The 22,817-nt window shown below is 39.4% G+C and overlaps 1 protein-coding gene across 5 annotated transcripts in view; it reads right to left on the reverse strand.

Moving 5' to 3' along the window:
- CUL4B (cullin 4B) overlaps positions 1–22,817 on the reverse strand; it is a 50,567-nt gene that overhangs the window by 13,528 nt on the left and 14,222 nt on the right. For all 5 annotated transcript variants that reach the window (XM_045295858.1, XM_004713048.2, XM_045295857.1 and 2 more), the window contains exons 4-11: positions 14,229–14,332; positions 13,590–13,659; positions 12,389–12,462; positions 11,338–11,500; positions 11,112–11,201; positions 10,722–10,804; positions 9,900–9,967; positions 8,164–8,282 (exon numbers count right to left, since the gene is read on the reverse strand). In XM_045295858.1, the coding sequence (XP_045151793.1) occupies positions 8,164–8,282; positions 9,900–9,967; positions 10,722–10,804; positions 11,112–11,201; positions 11,338–11,500; positions 12,389–12,462; positions 13,590–13,659; positions 14,229–14,332 (771 nt within the window). The remainder of the gene's footprint in view (positions 1–8,163; positions 8,283–9,899; positions 9,968–10,721; positions 10,805–11,111; positions 11,202–11,337; positions 11,501–12,388; positions 12,463–13,589; positions 13,660–14,228; positions 14,333–22,817) is intronic.

Below are 22,817 nucleotides of genomic sequence, written 5' to 3' on the forward strand. Positions count from 1 at the left end.
GACAGGGCAAGATATGACAAAATAACAATTTATAAATTATCAAGGGCTCATGAAGGAGGGGGGAGCGGGGGAGGGAGGGGAAAAATGAGGACCTAATGCCAGGGGCTTAAGTGGAGAGGAAATGTTTTGAGAACAATGAGGGCAATGAATGTACAAATTCGCTTTACACAACTGATGTATGTATGGATTGTGGTAAGAGTTGCATGAGCCCCTAATAAAATGATTTTTAAAAATCAGTTGATATCTTTTAAAAAGTTTATATTCTTTGCTGTTATTGCCAAGCCCATAGACAACATACATCAATTCGACAACTTATATGGACACAATTCAGTACATTGATTATATCCTCCAATTTGGGTAATCACTCTCACCCTACTTTCTGAATTGTTCCTCTCGCATTCACAGGAACTCACCTGGGCCCCTAAGAATACTATCTAGTCTTTCTGAGTTGTTGCTGTCAATTTATTACCTAGTTCTTAAAAAGAGCAATGCTCTAAAATAGGTCAGAGTTGTTGGTCAGATAGAAGCTGGTGGAACCTGGAGATCCCCTTACAGAGGGGTCTCAGGGTGGAGACGAGCTAGTCAGTGTGCGATGTAGCAGATGAAAAATACAACTTTCCTGTAGCTCCTAAATGCTCCCCCCCCCCCTGCCTATCATGATCTGAATTCTATCTTGCAAGTCTGGCTGGACCAGAGGATGTACACTGGTACAAATAGGAACTGGAAACACAGGGAATCCAGGGTGGATGATCCCTTCAGGACAAATGGTGTGAGTGGCGATACTGGGAAGGTAGAGGGAGAATGGGTTGGAAAGAGGGAATCGATTACAAGAAACTATATGTGACTTCCTCCCTGGGGAACGGACAACAGAAAAGTGGGTGAAGGGAGACGCAGGATATGACAAAATAATAATTTATAAATTATCAAGGGTTCATGAGGGAGGGGGAGCAAGGAGGGAGGGGGAAAAATGAGGACCTGATGCCAAGTGGAGAGCAAATGTTTTGAGAATGATGAGGGCAATGAATGTTCAGGTGTGCTTTACACAATAGATTTATGTATGGATTGTAGTAAGAGTTGTATGAGCCCCTAATAAAATGATTTAAAAAAAAAAGCTGGTGGAATACCCAAGACTATGGCCCTCAGTCACTCCTCAGGCCTGGAATTGAACTTACACCTGATCGATCCTCCGTTTTCAAACAATAAACGGGTGAACAATAATATTAGGGAGACATGCCCTCTTTATAGAGATCAAAAGGGCAGCATTTGCTCAAGGGCAGAGTTCAGAAGGTAGGAAGGTGTAAGAAAATGGGACAAATGGGAATGGAAAACACAAGGAAGTAGGATAGATAAGTGATGTTACGTTGTAGGAATTAAAATCAATGACATGAAACTGTATGAACTGTTCAATGGAAAATGGGTTTACTCTGTAAACCTTTGCCCGATTCAGAATGAAGTTTTTTTTAAAAGGAACACAATGCTGAAGGCAAACATTCTCTTGTAATTAAGCTAAATTATGTCTATGTACATAGGGTCTCCAGGAGTCAAGAAACAACTCCATAGCACCTAACATTGATAATAAAGTTTGATTTAAGATGACTTCAGGAGTTAGTGTTGTTTTAAATCTTTAGATTATCACAGGGCAATAGTTTCAGGGGATCATCTAGCTTCAGAAAGTTTGGAGTCCATGGGGATTTAGAATTCTGTTCTCTTTTGATCATGATTCTTCTACAGAATCTTTGATCAAAATATTCAGTACAGTTGGCCCTCTGTATTGGTGGGTTCTGCAACCTAGAACTCAACAAACCATGCACAAAAATTATTTGGAAACAGAACAAAAAGAGGCTCCTAACAAGCACTTAAAAGGAGTCCAGGCAATTCCTCAAAGGCTCAGAGGGTGCCTACAGTGCTGTTTCCATCCTTTTAAATACCAAAAGTATTCTAGAGATTTCTGAAAGGATGCAAGTGATTTAAAGATTAAGAGCCATAACAAGATTATATACAAACGGCTCAGTCAAAAAGAATTTCTATAAAAATCATAGAAACCTGAAAAAACCTACATAAACCTTTATTAAACAAAAATATCAAAATGTGAAGCTATTGTTTCTCAACTTAATTCTCCATCTTGGTCTATATACTTTTCATACTTTCATCTCTCTAACTCTGCCCCAACTAACTCTCTAACTCTAACTCTTGCACTCTTTTATTTCACCTTTCAAAATGGCAGTTTGGGCAGTCTCAGGGGACTCAAATTATGTTCTTTTAAAATGTTCTTCAAGTTTAGGAAACACAAAGACGTGCCAAGGGGGCAAGATCAGAGCTGTATGGTGGCCGAAGTAAGATTTCCCAAGGAAACTCTTGTAGGACAGCCCTGGTTGCTTTTGAAGAATGAGCAGGTATATTGTGGTGGTGGAAAAAAAATGCCTTGTCCCAACTTGCCTGGCCTTTTTTGCCTCCTCAGTGCAGTTATGAATTTTCTTTAAACTGCCCCTTAGCAACCCTCTGTGATTCTCCTCTATGTCCTTGGAAAAGATCTATCAAGATTATCCCTTACCCTATTTCTATGGGGTGATTCTAACTCACAGCGACCCTACACAGGGTTACTGAGACAGTAAATCTTTACAGGAGCAGACAAGCCTCATCCATCTCCTGTGGAATGGCTAGGTGGTTTGAATCACCCCAGTGTCTAACCCATAGCACCACTAGAGCCCTTGGGACTCCCCAAATAGTTAGCATAACCTTCTGAGCTGATCTCTCTGCCTTGAATTTAAATGGTCCAGACTAGTCCCTGAAAAGGCAGCCTTGATTGGGTATCTTTTATTAAAGGCACCTAATAAAACTTAGATAAGTGTATTACTGAAAGAACTTGTTTGTAGCCATACACTGATTGCAAAGACATGTGTAAACACATTGTGTGTAGAATAAACTGGTGCATTATGATCTGGAACTTACTCTGCCATGCACACCCATGCTCATTATAACACTATTCACAAAGGTTAAGTGTTCTTCAGTGGATTAATGGATAAACAAACTAAGGGACATACATGCAATGGAATACTACACAACAGTAAAGAGTAACAGTGAATTCATTAAACTTCTCATAAACCTGGATGCATTATGTTTAGTGAAGTAAGTCAATCATAAAAGGACAAGTACTATATGTGACTAACAATAAAAAGTCAAGAAATGATTTATAAACAGAAAGAAATACTTTTTAATGGTTAACAGGGATAAGAAGGAAGAAAAAACTCACTAACCAGAGAGTAAACATTTATTAGCTGAATACTGGGAAAGGCAATATATGGTAAGGGGTAAGTCAGCATAACATGAGCAAAACAAAGGAAGTTACTGGGAGGTGCACACAAATAAGAGTCAACAACGGTAAACAATACTATTTTGAGATGTAGTCAACTAATACAGCCCTTCTAAACATAACTCCTCATGTGATGTATTGGAATTCTGGACTCTATGCCTGTGGCTATAATCCCATTGTTGGAAGTAGTTCTCTGCTATGCTACCAGGCAGGGTTATAGGGGAATTAAGTCCTGACTTAATTAGTAGAGGGTATGAACCAAGTCACATTCTTTGTTTCCTTGGGGGGTATGGTCTCCTAAAACACAAATTCCACACTTGCATCAAAGCCATGAGGGCCATCCAGGGCATAAAGATCTCAGAAGAGCACATTTGCGATCTTTGTCTGAAGTGGTGGAAGGTGATATGACACAGAAATCATCAACTAGAGCAAAGGAGCCAGGCCAGGACCAGAGGCTGCGGTGGGGAAACCATGAGACAGAACACGGGAGAAGACTGTGAGGCATGAAGTCAGAAGCCAAGAATCACATAGCTGAGAGGTTGAGGACCAAAGAGAGACTTGGCTGCTGGCTGAGAAGTGTTGCTGTGAACCAGTGACTGTCATCTTTACTGAGTACTGATCCTGACTTGTAGTAACCTGTTAATTTCCCTAATAAACTGTTTTCATTGTGAGTACTGTCTGTGAATTATGTGTGGCTATTGCAATGAATGATCAGACCCTGCACAAAAGCAGAGTGCTGTGTGTTGGTGACAAGGCTGGTGTTAGAATAGGGTAAGGATAGAGGGTGGAGGCATGTCTGAACCCTGCCTTGAGGCAGTAAGGAAGTCAGATAGGGCTCTTAGGCCTCCAAGTCATCCATTTTATACACATTACATACACAACCCTACAATAAAAACAATAATTTACACGTGGATACACAGGAAGAGATGCAAGAGAAATAGGTATGGGCTGGCATTAAGGGAGTACACCCACAAGTAGGAGGGGGCTTCAAAAAAGAATCTGTGGGAAATGTTCATCTTTTACTTCATGAACGTTTACAGCCAACAAAATTTTGCAAGGAATCATCCTAATTGCACAGGACAGGACCCGAGTTATGCATTCTTCAAGGAATGGAAAAGGATTAACACTGGAAGACGGAGCAATTCTCCAGGGGAGGAAAAATTCCATCCCATTTTTCTATGAATTTTTTGAAGACCCCCTTCTGTAACTCATCCCCCCATGTATGCATGTGTATATGCACACACACACACTCCCCCCCCCACACGGCAGTGGATATACCTATGCATCTGTATGTGCTGCAAATATATCCAGATATATAATAGAACAGAGAGGGGGCAGAGTTATATAAACTTCTTCCAAACCAAATTCATTGCCATTGAGTCAATGCCGACTCAAAGTCACTTTATAGGACAGTGTAGAACTACTCCTGTGAGTTTCATAGACTGTAACTCTTTACAAGAGTATAAAGCCCCATCGTTTTTCTACAGAGGGGCTTGTAGTTTAAAAATGCTGACCTTAAAAAAATTAATTAAAAAAAAAAAGCTGACCTTGCAGCTAGTTAGCAGCCCAAAGTGTAACAACTACACCACCAGGGCTCCTACAAACTTCTTGGCCACAATTAAATACCCTGAAGAACTAAGTCACTGGGCATGAGGGCTCAGGATCATAGTTGTGGAAGACACTGTGTTCAAGTGACATAACACAGTCCACAAAGTCAATGTTCTACACCCTACTTGGATAGGTAGTGACTGGGGTCTTAAGAGCATGTGAGAAAGCACCTCCAGTCTCTTTCCATCCAGAGCAAATTAGAGTAGAGAAAATTAGGCTCAAAAAAGCAATTAGTCCAAAGGACTAGACTGAAGGACCACACGAATCACAGCCTCTACTAGCTGGAGATTAGAGGATCCAGATGAGCCCTGAACATCACTCTGTGATCACAATACAAATCCTGGAAAGAGGAGGTGGAAAAATGTTGAACAAGATTAAAAATCATTTTAAAAGGTCAGACTTAAACTGGTGTGTTAAGAAACAGATGGAATCCCACTGAGACTATGACCCTGAGATGCCCTTCAAACCTGGATCCCCCTGGGATCTTTGTTCAACCAAACAATATATGGGCCTGTATACTGAACAATGTTACGCCGAGGAACATGCTCCTCAGATCAACCAACCATGTGAAAGCAATACCAACCCACACTGAATGCCATCAAGTTGCTGCCGATTCACAGCAACCCTATAGGACATGGTAGGCCTGCTGCTGTGAGTTCTTGAGGCTGTTGAGTCTTTAAGGAAGTAGGAAAGCTTCATCTTTCTCCTATGGAGTAGCTGGTGATTTTGAACTGTTAAACATGCTAGGTTAGCAACCCAACAGGTAACTTCACTACACCACCGGGCTCCTTATGTGCCCAAGAGAAACATTCAAAGAGCAGAAAAGAAATAGAGAACTCACGGAAGAAGTGGGAAGTGTGATTGCATTGAGTAGATAGCAACTAATGCCATGAGACACTAAGTTATGAATTATTGAAGGCAAAACTAATGTGCTCTGTAAGCTACAAATCTCTTAAGTATACTGAAGGGTATGCTTAAGTTATGTGCAAATATCATGCCATTTTAATATAAAGGACTTGAAAGGTACCCATGGGGGTTCCCAGAACCAATCTTTTTTTGTTTTGTTTTTAAATCATTTTATTGGGGGCTCATACAACTCTTACCACAATCCATATACACATCCACTGGGTCAAGCACATTTGTACATTTGTTGCTATCATCATTCTCAAAACATTTTCTTTCTACTTGAGCCCTTTTTATACGCTCATTTTTCCCCTCCCTCCCTCCCGAACCCTTGATAATTTATAAATTATTTTTTTCATGTCTTACACTGTCTGATGTCTCCCTTCACCCACTTTTCTGTTGTCCGTCCCCTAGGGAAGGGGTTATATGTAGATCATTGTGATTGGTTCCTCCTATCTCCTCCACCTTCCCGTTACCCTGCTGGTATCTCTACTCTCATTTTTGGTCCTGAGGGGTTTATCAGTCCTGAATTCCCTGTGGTTTCCAGCTCTTACCTGTACCTGTGTACATCCTCTGGTCTAGCCAGATTTGTAAGGTAGAATTGGGATCATGACAGTGGTGTGGAGGAAGCATTAGAGAACAAGAAGAAAGCTGTATGTTTCATCGGTGCTATACTGCACCCTGACTGGCTTGTCTCTTTCTTGTGACCCTTCTGAAAGGGGATGTCCAGTTGCCTACAGATGGGTTTTGGGTCTCCACTCCACACTCCCCTTCATTGACAATGATATGATTTTTTACAGAACCAATCTCTTACAGATACCGAGGCACAACTCTAATGGTAGTTGGGCACCATCCAGTTCTGGTATTACGGCAAAGGGAACAGTTTCTATAAAGGCAATAAGCCACACATCCCACTTCCTCCTTCTATCCCTGACTCTCCTTCCTCTGTTGCTTTAGGTGAATAGAGACCAACTATTGTACTTGGATGGCCACTTCTAAGCTTTTAAAACCCAAGGTACTACACAGAGAACTAGGAGATAAGACACATTACTAGTTTAATTAACTTGGGTGTCCCATGAAACCATGACCCTAAATCTCCACACCAATAGCTCAGGGTTTCATACCTGTTCTTTCCAGGTCACTTGTGGCCAATGAAGTGAAACACAACTGCACCTGGATTTATAAAATGTGAGTGGCAACAGGATGAAAGACAGAATGGGAAAAAGTACTGGCTGATGCCCTACACTTTATCACCTCCTCAGAACAAGGGTAGTGTGCAGTGCATAGCAACCAAATCTCACCGGACTGGCTGACAGGGCTGCTCTGAATGTGTGCGGCTCGTCAAGGTTTTAGTTACTAATCCAATCGCTTATATGCGGTTTCAAGTTTTCCATTCCAGGGCCTTTGAACTGTAATTTTTCCCATCCTGTTTGTCTGCTTCACCCCAATTATAAAAATTCAGATCTGCTTTGAATTTGCATCCTAGGCCACAACTGAACCAGTTTGAACTGCTTAGAAGCCCTTAAAGCAGCGGTTCTCAACCCGGGGATTGAACAACCCTTTTACAGGGGCCTCCTGATTCATAACAGTAGCAAAATTACAATGATGAAGTAGCAACAAAAATAATTTTATGGTTGGGGGTAACCACAACATGAGGAACTGTATTAAAAGATCATGGCATTAGGAAGGCTGAAAACCACTGCCTTAAAGGAACCAAATCCCAGGAGATTTTTGGTTGTACATAGGAGCTTCAGTAGCTGCTCTCTATTTGGGCTGCTAATCTGCCAATTCAACCTTTTACAGGTACAAACCTACTGACTTCAATCATATTAATTGGCTGTGTAGCCCTTACCCTTAATCCAATGGCAATTTGGCTTCAGTGAGAGATTAAAAGGGGGAAAAAATGGGGCCCAAAAGAAGTCTTTCTTTTTTTCACATTCACAACTATATGAAGGGGGCTTCAAACAGTTCAGTGGGAAAATCTAATTATATTTTTTTCCTCCATTAACTTTTTTTAAGCTCCCCTGTAAGTGGTCCAAGCAAGAAATCAAGATATCAAGAAAGCAATTATTGTCAATGTCATTTAAAAAAATTTTTAAAGTAACAAAACAAATGGGAAGACTCAATGAGAATATAAAGACAAAATTTAGATTAAAAAAAAGGCAGCTTATATATATAACCCATTGACTGTTCAACTTACATATAAGAACACGTTGATTGTTCTCAAAATTCAAATTACTTAAAAAAATCGGTCTAACCAATCGATACACACTCTTGGGGATACACATTAAAAGTCGCGAAACATACAAAAAAACAAAGCAAGACAGATAAATTGTTAATACCTTGATGTATTCGATCCATTGTGTCAAGAGAACCTGAACCCCACCTCGAACTCTACTGAAGAGCTGGTAGAGGAGAGATAAATCTTGAATTCTATTTTCATCAAGGAGATTATTTAGACCTGAAATTTTGAAATGTCTTGGCATTAAACAGTGAGCAGAAATGTCAAATATTTGTGTGCATTTTAAATTATTGTGTTAGCTAGTCTGAAATGTAACTAGTTTATATGTGAGCTGCAATGTAGTGATCTATTTGGAATTAAACAGAAGCAATCACATTTATAAATAAAAATTAAATACAGTTATGGGATTTAAAAAACTTTTCCCCAGCTTTGTCTCCCCCAAAGATATGCCAAACATTAGAAGCTGTTTGCCAGCATGTGGTGGTAAAGTCAGATGCTTAGAGATATTCTCCCTGAAAACATTCAGCCAACAGACTGCTATCTGGTCCATTGTGGGTGGGGCTCACACCCTACTGATAACTGTTTCCATGGAGAGCCAGAGAACAGGTCAAACCTGCTCAGTGACATCTAAAGTTAGGAGGCCATTCTGAATCTAGGATCTGCCCATCTTGTCACATGTGTACCCCCAATCCCTCCCCTTAACTATTGTTTGTATACCCCTAGACCGTCCACTTATTACTATATTACCTATAGCACAACCCCTTCCTGTGACCTATGTCTTTACCTATAATTAGGGGGCTTGCACACCACCAAAAGTTATATAAGCCTTGGATAGCAATAAATCGCTCGCTCTCTCCTCCTCTCCCCTGCCCTGTACCATCAAGAGGAGCTGAGGTGAGCATGCTACCATGAAATGTGTCTGACTCCATTATTTCAATCTCTCTTATTCTCTATGACTTTACTATAATCTTTAATTATTATTGCTGTACAGTTGTACCTACCGGACCCGTGATTTGTTAGGAGCTGGCTCCCATGAAATAGTTACTTTGGCCACTACAAAAAAGTCATTCACTGTGTGATAGCTTGTATCAGATTTCTACTTTGATTATAAACTGCTGGTTCACATACACATAGACACACACACATATAATAAATACCTTACACAAGGCAGTACACTTTCATACTACAACTAGCACTGGTATATACAACTATTTCAGAATATTGGGTCTGGCCTGTGGCACATCAAAAGCCATGCACAAATAGGCCAAGTTATAATGAAGCTCTGGTGAATTTGATTTTCAAGATGAAATAATATTATGCAATTACAGTACAGTTCTAACATATATATTTCCTATGAAAGAAAAGGTTGACAAGAAAAGTAAAGACTTTGGCTGACATGTAAAATTGTCAAAAGTATATACTAAGGGCACTGAAAAATTTCATGGAAAATGGAATGAAAAGATAACAGATTATTTCCATGAACTTTCTGATGCCCCCTCATATTTTTAAGATCACGTAGGATTCACAGAAGTGCTTACGTTTCACATGCTATGAACACAAACATATTTAAGTACAAAGGGAATGCTGGAGGTCTCATATATATTGAGCCAAGGTTTCCGAACTCTCTCTCTACTGGTGATGAAGGCTCTCACTTCACTTCAATTCCTATAGCCTTCATGTAAGGAGGACATCTTTCTGAATGTTTACTGAGACGAATAGGGAAAGGGGACGGTATCTACCCTCAGACATGCAGCCATAAAGCTTTTTAAAAGGCTAACAAATCTCTCTTGTTTACCACAACCAGTGGAGAAAAACAATCTTTTACAAATCAGTTACCTTTGTGAAGAATTGCTGTTAAATGTTCTCCTAGAAGTTGTTTTTCTACAGAAGCAATCAATGACTTCCTACAAGAAAATAGAGAATTGTTAACATTTGAGTTTCCTGGAGATTCAGAGTCTCCCCAGCACCTGGGGGTGGGAGGAATCAGAAAAGATCAAATAGTTCATTATGTTCCTTTCAATATTCCTACCCACGTATACAATGATTGGTGTTCGGTTACTCTACTTATTGCCTAGGCAAAGGAAAACACTACTTACTTCACAACTTGATTTACATCCTAAAATAAATGTTTCGTGGTTGCTTTAATTGACACTTAAGTTTCTCTGCTTTAAGTTGGTACTAGTCTTAAGATTTGAAGGAGCACATCAGCCTCTAATACTAATCTTTAGTTACACTGTCCACACACACACACACACACACACACACACCACCTTTGATTAAATCTAATGAACTAGGGAAGGAACATGAAACTTGGAAGTTCAAATTATCATGAAAACAATTATGAGGAAAAAAAGCATAAGTCACACCTGAAAATAGTTACTAACATGGTTTGGGATGCTAAGTGTCTAAGAAATAACTGGTGTGGCAACGTTACACACACAATTGTTCGTGGAAAGGTCAGTGCCCCCCTCACCAGCTGCTGTCCTCAGCAGAAAGATGTGGAGATCTGTTTCCCTTGCAAATGCCACGGGGGCAATTCTACTCTGCGAAAGGTTCGCTATGGATCAGAATTCAACTCAAAGGCAATGGGATTGGTGGAGTTGGTTAAGTGCTCCAACAACACAAGTTAGACTATCAGGCTGAGCATGTAATACTTACTGAGTGGTCTGATCTAAATAAGTAATAAGTCTGTCTGCTTCTTCTTCTAGGCGTTTGTTAACATGGTGGAGATATTCAGGAACCTACAAAGATAGGTTTTTTTTTAGTATATTATTTATTGTTTTCCTCCCCATACATCATTCAGAAAATTTCAAGTCCAAAAGATCCAGGGAGTAGCCCTGTCAAATATGACAGTTGAATCATCTGTAAACATATAGGTAGTTTATGATCCAAAATGCTGGCCTTTAAGAAGAGAGAAAGAAAAGGGGTAGCTAAGTGAGAGATGAGCATTACACCGGTGGGAAGAGAAATACAAAGGGTAACTTGTATTTTATAAAGTGAGCTTTACTGGGAGAGATGGCTAATTAACTAATTGCTAGTTTTAAATACCTCTCTTTCTTGCATTAATTTCTGGCCTTCAGCTGCATAAAGCCGGTTGGTTTCTTCCAAAAATCGTTGTTCAAAAGAATCTTGATAAATCTGAGAGGAGAACAAAGCAAATCAGCCCATTTCTTTAATAAATAGTCACTGAGTGTCTGCTACATGACCAGTATGATCAATTTGGTTTTAAAACATAGGAATAGCAACCCACTCACAGAAGTGAAAGATAACTTACTTGCAAATCAGAGAGCATGCTTAAAAGACTTCGGAGTAAGCTTCTATCAATGGCTTCTCCATTCCTTTCTCTCTCAATCAAGAGAAGAATGCCATCAATGGTCTTATTCTGAACTTTCTGATCACTTATAATATGAGCTCTAAATAGCTCCAGTCCCATATCCCTAAGATAAAGAAAAAACATTTTATATATATATAAAATCTAAGTTGATAACAATACCTCCTCTGAATTAGTTTCACTTATTACATGTGAATTAAAGCTTCAGAGGATTTGAAGCAAGCCATCCACATTTATCATGTTTTTTTACTGTGGTGAAAACATACACAGGCACACAATCAGCTGGTACTACTTCTACATTTCACACATTGAGTGGAAATAACATTACTAGATCGAAGCATGCAGCTGTCTAAAGAACGGACTTTAATGAAAACTGACACTAACTTTCTGTTGTCCTGAACAACTAAGGTGTATTAGTTTCATTCTGTGTATTGGTTTCTTTCATCCGGTGGATTTCTTCCATACACACATCAAAAGGCAAAGCTGCTGTAACATTTAAGGAGTCGAAGACATAAAATGGTTTTTCACTTTACTAGTACTGAAGGCTTAATTGGTCATATATCAACTGGCTTCAGTATTCAACATCAGTGAACTTTCTGAAAATTGTGGTAGATAGCTTGAGAGGTAAACAGTGAGGCTAAAGGTTCCCCATACTGTTTTCATATACACACACACACACACACACACACACTAACATTTCCATAATAATGTTGAGAAAATGAGTGAACTCCTGATCAGCAGCACAGTAATACACAGAGATACATATATTCCAAAGTTTGAAATTCATAGCTTACCAAAATCTTCAGGCTGCTCAGGCAATATTAGCTATTTTCAGTACTAGCGTAAGTAAAATTGCTACATTTAACAGTCAAGAAGGCAGATGTGAATTTTTAAGGAACTATTCACAACAATTACTTGCTCTCTTCTGTTAGTGCAGGATTTGACTATGATTTGTTATAACAAATGTTGACCAAGTTTTTTCTGGCCTCCTTACCAAATGGATGGCAGCATAGAATTCTGAAGAACGTAAGTTCTATCCAGGAATAAAAAAATGCTCCTGATCATAATCTGCCAATGGGGGGAGAGGGAGAGAAGAAATAAAACATTGTTTATAGGCAGTATCTGCTCTTGGTTAAAGAATTAAATGTGTATACACTAGACCAGGGTACAGCAAACGTTTGAGATGAAGAGCCAATCCTGTCCCTCACAACAATTTAAAAATTATTCGAGAGCCATAAATACATTCTTACAAAGGAAATCACCATTGTCTGAATAATATCCTTTCGATTTTTCAGTTTTATTTCACAGCCACATGCACATACCGAAATAACTGCATATGGCTCACAAGCCACAGTTTGCCAATCCCTATTTTAGATATAAATAAAGGCTTGGACTGATAACTGCTTCTTACTGTAAAGATTAATAGCCCTGAAAATCCTATGGAGCAGTTCAACTGTCCTATAGGGTGGCAATAAGTTACAATCAACTCAAAACAAAGGCTTTGGTTTGTTAAGGGTATGAAGATATAAAATTCAGGTAAAGTTATCTGAGAATATGCCCATATGATTTTGATTAAACTATTGTCTTAATACTTGCTGTGGCTTATGAGAAACTGCAAATGGGCCTATAATTTCCTTGCTACTTACAAATTGAAAGGAAACACAGCAATCAAGGGACCACTCGTGCAGTTTTTCTTCAGTGACAGAATTAAGGAGTGAATGCTGTAAATATGGGGGATTAGGGGGATGAGAGGGAGCATGGAACTTAAGATTTTCTATTGCAGGAAAAAAAGCACAATAGGCCAATGGCAGATTAGGAAGAATAGAAATGACTGTAATTAGAATAGGACAAAATATAAGACCATGTAGCATCCTCACATATAATCAGTGAGCCACAGAGATCCATCAAGAGTGAGACAAAAGGTAAAATTCTAAACTGAGACGCTTACTTTTTATAAAGTAAATATGGCAAAAAAAAATCCTTAAGGTACAAGTTATTCTGAAATGTGGGTTTACTTACAACTGGAAATTTAAAAACTCAACCAAAATTAGTTTTCAATTCACAAGAACAGATAGCAATTAAGGTCGCTCTATTATCATTAAACTTTTAAAATGAACATTCCTTAATAAAAGGAAATTGAATTTTTTTTTTTTGCTACAGTATTGAGTTGAACTCTAAGGCTTTTTCCAGCTTACCATTTGTCTGCAATGATTTTGCCAGCATTTATCGATCTTCTTTAGGAAAAGAACACTATCCAATGAGTCCGTGAACAGGTTAAGGAAATGTAAACGCATCCCAAAGTAATATAACATACATATAAGAGCACAATTATCTTAAATGGAGAAGAAGTCTGTTAACTGCTGTTAAGCCCCCCACGCACCCCAATGTTGACCCCATGAATAATGAAACGAAGAACACAGCCAGGAGGGTCCTGCACCATCCTCACAATCCGTTGTGGAATGGAGCTTTGGGGTCCACGGGGCTTTCATCGGCCAATCCAACAAAACAGTACTACCTAGTCAACAGCTAAAACATAAAGCACGGACATAATCAAACATCATGTTTCAGTTTATGATTTCCCTTAGAAGATAGTTTTTCCTCAAATGGAAATTTGTTAGGATAAGGGTAAAGCCACAAGGAACTCTTACTCACACTGTAGATCTGGTCACTAATTAAAACTAAAAGTCCAAATTTGTTTCTTCTTGCCCTAGGGACAAAAAAGAGCACCAAAACAACAAAAGTTACAAAACATAGGCAGGCTGCATCACGCTGGGTTTGGTAGGGAGGGATGGGGACAAACAAGAATCCAGGAATTTTCACTTTTAAAAGGATATTCTCTAAACTGATGGATCTGGGCTTTGATGTGCTCTTCACAAATCTGTCTCAGCTGTTTGTACAAATTTGCAGAAATCTTGTAAGAACAGAGATTTTCTACAGCCTGCAAGATTAAAAACATATACCTTGTTAAGGAGAGAACAAGGAGGGGATAGAAAACCTCAATTAAGAGTTGTTTTGCCATTTAATGTAAACATACCAGGTAAAAGAGAAAACTTATCAGTTTAAGTGGTAAATTTTTTTCCAGAACCAATGCAAGGGGGGAGTTTCGATTAAGTTCGTGGAAAAAAAATTCCCTCATCCTTTAATCTCATTTTTCCATGAGTTTTTTTTTTAGTCTCCCCTCCTATAGTGTATCATAAAAGAACAAGCTACTTTATTATGGTTGTACAGGTTTATGGATGGAGGGAATTACATCAAGTTCCACTCTGAAAAGACATCAAATTTATAGTACCTGCTGTATTTTCAAAGCTACCCTGTTGGTAAAAATGCCCATCATTTTCCATTTTGTGTTTAAAAAATTATTTTGCCAATTGTTTATTAGATGTGTCAAGTGATTCTACTACAATTGAACCAAAATCTGTTTATCTTTTCTTGGGTTTTCCAGAACAGAATAATAAAAATTGCTAGCATTTTTATAATGAGTATGCTATAATTAAGTATAAGGTATTTTCTCTAATATTTCACTTCAATGATATTTCGTTATATAGAGGTTTAAAAATCTGCACACTGCATATTTGTACTTGATCCTAATAGTTGGGTTGGTCTTCCTTACCCTCAAATGGCAAGCTTTAGATTTGTCAGTTTCTTGCTAGGTGTATGAAATGCCTTTCAAGTTTAAAACAACAGTCATGTTTACAAGACTCTTTGAATGGACTCTGATATAATCTACAATTACAGCTAGTAATGACTTTAAACATAACACCAGGATTCCTTTCTCATCAAAACATAAAGGAAAACTTCCACTACAATGGGTTCTAAGGGTTTATTCTAAGTCCTGCTGGTTTGAGTGGAATTTTATAAACATGCAGCAGACACACTAAGGGGGTGTGGGCACAGCAGTCCAACACTGTTAGAGTGGATCACATCCAAGAGCCATGATAAAGCAGTGGCATCCTATAGTTGTTTTCACCCGTCACTCAAAGCAGTATGTCCCCATACCTACCCATCACTCACCCCACCAGTCTAGGTCTGGAAGGATGAGCCATAGTGCCCACCACTGGGCTGATTTGGGTCTCTGCCTGAACCAATGGGAGAGAGGAAATGCTGAGGAGCCGTGGGGTGAGGTCACACTGTGCACAGAAAGATGGCAGGCCAGGCCACTGATCCCACCAGGATAGCTTTGGCTGGTCCCACTCACTCTGGGCGGGAGGTGGGGATACCAATCAGAGAACTCAAACTCACTTCCATGACACAGATTCTGACTCACAGCCACTATGTGTAGCTAGAAGTCTCAACTTCCATATGTAGGTACAGCAAATAAATTAGTAAATGAAAAGATGAAAGCTTATCCAAAAGGTTTATGCCATCAGAGGGAAGTTGACACTTCACCAGGTTCACAGCAGGCCCATTAATGTAATAATTAAGACACAATGACCAGTCTTTGTTGGCCATAGTCCACAGATCTTTGGGCTCAACTATAATAGCTGAATAATGTACAGCTCTCCCTTGAACAATACATGCTTGAGTCAAACAGGCCCACTAATACATGTTTGTTTTCCTTTTGCTACTGTGGCACATGCAAAGGTTGAGCTGTGAGCCAACAGATCCAGAAGTGATTGGCGCTGCACGGAACTCTTGGCAAAAATATACCTGGTACAAGTGGGTTTACACAGCCTCTGGGGTTCATGGTTCAACTGTAGTTGAATTTCTGGCTGTGGGTAAGTGCCCTTAACCTTGACATTCTTAAAAAGTCAACTGTTCTTATGCTAATTTCAGGGGCCTGAAAGATGCTCCTCGAAAACTGCCCCTCTAGTATTCCCTTCATTCCACCTTATGTTTCTAAGTGAATCTCAGTTTTTTTGAGCAATTCTCATTTTCCTGCTTACACTGTCTTACAACTGAGCGCTTACTTCATCTTCACCATATTTACCACTACTTCTGCAAGGAGCCCTGGTGGGGTGGTGGACTGCAAGTTGGGCTGCTAATGGCAAGGCCAGCAGTTTAAAACTACCAGCTAACTCCTTAGGAGAAAGAGGTATTCTACTCCTATAAAGGTTGGCAAGTCCAGAAACCCACAAAGGCAGGTCTACCCTGTCTTAGAGAGTTGCTAAGAGTTGGAATCCAATCCATGGCAAAGAGTTTGCGTTCTTTTCTCCCATAGAGTAGTTTTCAACTCATTTATTTTTCTCAAATACTGTATTCCTTTACTAAACATTAGCTCAGGTTCCACTTCTTCGAATACAAAAAAAAATCCACTGCTATAAAATTGATTTCAACTTGTATAGGACTTATATAAGCCTGCTTCTGTGGGTCTCCACATTAAATATTTATTGAGACCAGGCTGCCTTTTCTTCCAGAGTGACTCGTGGGTTTGAACCACCAACCCTATACTACCAGCCCAATGATTAGCCCACAGTGCAACCAGGGCTTTCTTCCAATAAGCTTTCCTTAATTGTCTCAAGTACCAATCACTCCCTAGGCATTCTCATTAATCTAACCACAATGCCTTGTCACGGAGAAGAAGCTATTTATTTTCTGATGTGCATGCCCTGGCCCTGTCTCACTCACTTTTTTTAAAATCGTTTTATTAGGGGCTCATACAACTCTTATCACAATCCATACATACATCAATTGTGTAAAGCACATTTGTACATTCATTGCCCTCATCATTCTCAAAACATTTCCTCTCCACTTAAGGCCCCAGCATTGGGTCCTCATTTTCCCCCTCCCTCCCCGCTCCCCCCTCCCTCATGAGCCCTTGATAATTTATAAATTATTATTTTTGTCATATCTAGCCCTGTCCGATGTCTCCCTTCACCCACTTTTCGGTTGTCCGTCCCCCAGGGAGGGGGTCACATATAGTTCCTTATAATAGGTTCCCTCTTTCCAACCCACTCTCCCTCATCACATAGTTCCTTATAATAGGTTCCCTCTTTCCAACCCACTCTCCCTCTACCCTCCCAGTATCGCCTCTCACACCACTGGTCCTGAAGGGATCATCCCTCCCGGATTCCCTGTGTTTCCAGTTCCTATTTGTACCAGTGTACATCCTCTGGTCCAGCCAGACTTGCAAGGTAGAATTCAGATCATTAAAGTGGGGGCGGGAGGAAGCATTTAGGAACTAGAGGAAAGTTGTATTTTTCATCGTTTCTACATCGCACCCTGACTGGCTCGTCTCCTCCCTGAGACCCCTCGGCAAGGGGATCTCCAGTGGTCTACAAATAGGCTTTGGGTCTCCACTCCACACTCCCCTCATCATTCACTATGGTAAGATTTTTGTTCTGATGATGCCTTATACCTGATCCCTTTGACACCTTGTGATTGCATAGGCTGATGTGCTTCTTCCCTGTGGGCTTTGTTGCTTCTGAGCTTGATGGCCGCTTGATTACCTTCAAGCCTTTAAGACCCGAGACGCTATCTCACTCACTCTCTTAAAGAGTACAGTGGCAAAGACCACATTTCTATTACGAGTTTATATGTTCTTTAATACTTTGGCGGATATGAAGCAGGTAAATATATTAAGTATTCAAAGGACTAACTTACCTATATTTATCTACAATTGGCAAAGTGTCCTAGACATAATGGTTTACTGGGAAAACAGGCCAAAAAGATGTACTTACAATAGTGCTGTGTGCTCAGTGCCACATTAGGAATAAGTACATTTCACAGTGTTGCTAGGTGCTGTGACGGGGAGAAGTCGATGGTGCCACCAAGATACAAGTGAGAGTCCTAACCCAGACTTTGTGGGGGGGGGGGGGTGGCAAGTCAGGAAAGGCTTCAGGGACAGAGAGATGGGTAGAATCCTCAAGAGCCAGAGGGAGATCGAAAAAAGGCTGGTGAGAATATTGGACAGTGGGTTATGTTGTTAAGTGGCTAGGATAGGAGGATCTAAAGGTGAGTTTTGAGGGCCACATTAGACAATTTCCTTCTCTAATTTAGCCCTGACTGCTTAACATAATGACCAGATCTAATAGTAATTTCCTCTTCTTCGATTACCTGTATTGAGCTTTTCATGTACTGAGAGAGAAAGCTCTAAAACACATAAAATGCAAAAGAGAAAATAAATTAATGCCTGGTATGATATCATTTATGTAACAAACGGGAGAACATTAATAAAGACAAACAGTTGTTTTGGCATCCATAAAACATACCTGGAAAGATACCCAAAAAAGGACCATCACGGTTGAGAGAAAACTAGCTGGGGGCGGGGGTTGCAGGACCAAAGAAGGTGTTGAGAAGGCAGGAAGAGTTAGGAGAGGAGGAAGACTCAAAATAGGAAATACCAGAATAGAAATGGGTTGAGTGATGTTCTACTGTGGGGACTGCAATCAAAGACATGAAACAGAATGTGTATGAATTGTTGAAAACATTTGCTCTACAAACCTTCAACCAATCCACAACATAAAGTTTTCAAAACAATTTTTTTAATCCTTTAAGTTTAAAATGCTTAAAGAAAAAAGAAAAGAAAAAGCAGCAGTGTGCCAAATCACTACTTAAGAATTTGGGATCAGGAGAGGGGAGCAGAAAAATAAGGACCTAATGTCGGGGGTTTAAGTGGAGAGAAAATGTTTTGAGAATGATGTACAAATGCGCTTTACACAACTGAGGTGTGTATGGATTGCGATAACAGTTGTATGAGGCCCTAATAAAATGTTTTAAAAAAATTTGGGATCTTTATTGTATTCTAGGTTTTGTATCTTTGGACAAAAGTAAATGTATTTTGAAGAGTCTTGAAAGTTGGATCGGGTATATTTACTGCTAAAATACAACTATTTCAATTCAGCAGATTCTAGATATATAGGTGATGAAATAAAACGATCTTTTTTACTTAAGCTCTTCATCATTACTAGTAAATCTGCGGCCTCAAATCCTTTGTGAAGGTAGTGGAGTATAAGATAAAATATGCTAGCAAAAGTTGTCAGCTAAGCTTCTCCAAAGTCTAGTTCCTCCTCGGCATGATCCCCATGTTACACCAAATACATATTGGCAGGGCAAATGACATATTCCAAAGAAAATATGAATATATAGCAAATGAACTCCAGAACTGTAATTCATGAAACATGATGCTTTGGGGCATGTGGGAGTCAAGAAACGGTCAAAAGAACACAACATTGTACAATGAGCAAGGAACAGAGCAGAAGACCGAATGGGAATGCAGATAAGAGAAAAATGGTGAAGGAAAAAAGAGAGTGCAAAGATAGAGAATTTAACATGGTGAAGGGGCCTCTACAAGTGACTTCTGATTTATGCACAACAGATAATAAGTTAATGAATGACCCTCATAGCGCTAAACTCTGGGGTAATCAGCCTAAGGGGTTGGGTATTCTTTTCCAAAGTGTTATGTTCAAAGAAAGGAAAACAAATCAAAACACTTTTTAACAGATACAGCAATATGGTCTACATTCTTTCTCTTTTCACATCTAGTCTAAATATCTAAAATAAGAGACCAAAAATACACCAAAAACTAAGAATTTGTATAAGGAAACTAAATAATGAAATCTAAATTACTTTTATTTTTATCTACTAGGGAAAAGGGCTTAAATGAGACAGACCCCCCAAAAGTATCAAGGATGAAAAATTTATAGTTGAACTTAAAAAAATAGCAGACAGTATTAACAAGTCAGTAAAAGGGCATGCCATGGACTGAATCGTGTCCCTTTAAAATATGTGTCAACTTGGTGGGCCATGATTCTCAGTGGTTCTGGCAGTTCTGTGATGATGGACCTGGCAGTAATGCAGTGACATTGTCATTTATGAGATGGCCACCCAATCGGTTTTAAGGGGTGTAGGGTGAGGTGTAATGCCTTTACTCAGGTCACATTTTATCTGATGTGGGAAGTATCCTGGGTCTCACAAAAGAATAGTGAAAGGAGTGAAGGGACCTCAGCACTACCAACAAAAAAGAACTGGGAACACAGTGTGTCCATGATGCATGGGGTCCCTACATTGAGAACCTCCTAGCCTCAGGGTAAGACTGATGCCAAGACACTTAGAGATCTTCAAGGCTCCACAGATGTTAAAAAGGACACAAGGACCCAGATCGAACACACAGAGAAAGCCTTTCCTTAGAGCTGTCACCTGGAATTTGGAGTTCTAGCCTCTGTGAGAGAATAAATTTGTTTGTTAAAGCTATCCACTTGTGTGGCACATCTGTTACAGCACTACGTAAGTCAAACAGGTGCTATGCATAGCTTGTAACAGCCAAGTCTTTTTAAAACCTTCAATCGAACAGCAGCAGCTAAGCAAACTTACAGAGAACCACAATCAGCAAGTCGTGGAAGCTAAGAATGAAATTACTAGCTTTTAACCATTAACTAAATCAACTCTATTTTACAATGGATATTAAACAATACTAAGGAAGAATCAAGAAGCTCTGACAGCAGAGTAGGCTGGCTACACATTGAGCTATACTCACCACAAAGTCAGCAGTTTGAACACACCAGCTGGCTCTCTGGGAGAAAGATGGGGCTGTCTATTCAGGTAAAGAGTTAAACGTCTCTAAAACCTGAAGGGTAAGTTCTACTCTGTCCTATACTAACTATGAGTCGGCATTGACTCAATAGCATTGAGTTTGAGTTGAGAAAGTGGATTCACTAGTTTCTTCACTAATGGAAGAGTTCATTACTTAACATTTATTTCACAAACACCTAACCAAGTTAAGAGGTTCAGTTAATGAAAACATAAAATTATGTCCATCAGAATTGATGCACTAGGCTTGCCTTCAAAAATAATTCCTCACTCACTGCCACTGAGTCAAAGCCAGCTCACAGCAACCCTATAGGACAGGTTAGAACTGGCGCTGTGTGTTTCAGAGACTAACTCTTTACAAGAGTAGAAAAAGTCCCACCTTTCTTCTGTGGAGTGGGTAGTGGTTTTGAACTGCTGACCTTGCAGACCACAGCCCAAAGCATAATCACTATGCCACCAGTGCTCCTTTTAGAGATAACACCTCCATACTTATATTAAGGGGTTACTTAAGTTACACTGTCGTATACATACTACCAGCTAGCTAAAAAAAAAAGTAGGTGATTATAAAACACTGATGTGACATTTTAGATAAAGCAAATAATCCCACTGTTTAAAATGTAACTTTGAGGGAAAGAGGGGGAATTCTCCCACCAAAAGCAGCATTCCACATGTCTAAGATACCACATATGAAAATAAGACCCAATCTTCAAAAGTGGGCAGGGATACTGTAATTAGAGAGCTCCATTTAAAAAAATTTTTTTTTCAATTTGGCTAATGGGATCTACTGAAGCATATTTGGAGTGTAATCAGTTTATCATCCAGCTGTTGTAGCCTAGTGCAGATTTAGAATTTAAAAACATATGTGGCGTAGAGTTGTATAATAAAATGTCATTTTAAGATGAGGATATTATTTGTAAAGACAAATCGTTAGTATGATCATTCTTGACATCAATGCATAGCAGTGCATAGCAGGCACTCTACCAAGCACATGTGTGAGAGAGAGATTTCATTTACAACTCAACAACCCTGAGAGAGAGAGAGAGAGAGAGAGAGATTGATTTCATTTACAACTCAACAACCCTGCACTATATAGGCAGTGTTAATCTCACCATGTTAGGGAGGAGAAAACTAAGTCTTAGCAAAATCACCTGGTCAGCCTTAACAGAACAAAGAATGGCCAACTCTATCTAAGCATAGCTCAGAACCAGTTCATTTAACCCCCTGCTGAGTTTACCTTTCCACCCAAGATATACTGAATCAGCATGTATAGTTTAACATCCCCAGGTGTCTCTTAAGTACACAAAAAAATGTGTGTTTAAGATTATCACCTAGGGATCTATAAGAAGCCTCAACTCTAAGGCAGCTGATAAAACTCAAAAGTCAGTGCATTCAATCAATCACGAATAACAAACAAACCCCCTAACAACATGAACCGTTGGCCTTACATTCATTAGATTTGAAGGTTACCAAGGTAAATGTAATTTTTTAAAACCTTGGCACAATTCTAGTATAAAATTACTTGGAAAAGACTACTTTTAAAAATAAAAGGCAATGCCTGGTATTGCAAATGCATTAAGAACAGCATGTTCTTTCCTCGAAATTAAAAACTTAGTAGGCAATCCACGCAATCCACACTAGGGATTTCCAGGCTCAGACTTTAATGCAAAATGGTTTTTCATGCAGAGAAAGGGGTCTAGACAGACATCTGCCAAATAAGAGTTTCCTTCAGGATGGGCAAAGGGGCTGGAGGAATTGGGAGTACTTTCGTCGGCTTCTCCATTTCTCCATTTTAGGAGAATACTTTTCCAACACATTTTAATAAGCCCAAATCAAGTAAACACCTTAAAGTCCAGATGGCATGGAATAATTTAACCTCTTTTATCTTAAACAACAAAAAAAGACCTATCAAAATAATCTTTATGAAAACCATCCAAGGGAGGTTCACTTATAAAACTATG

This window comes from Echinops telfairi, unplaced genomic scaffold, assembly GCF_000313985.2.
Source record: "Echinops telfairi isolate 266 unplaced genomic scaffold, ASM31398v2 ScPeMD7_6080;HRSCAF=6971, whole genome shotgun sequence".
NCBI lineage: Eukaryota > Metazoa > Chordata > Mammalia > Afrosoricida > Tenrecidae > Echinops > Echinops telfairi.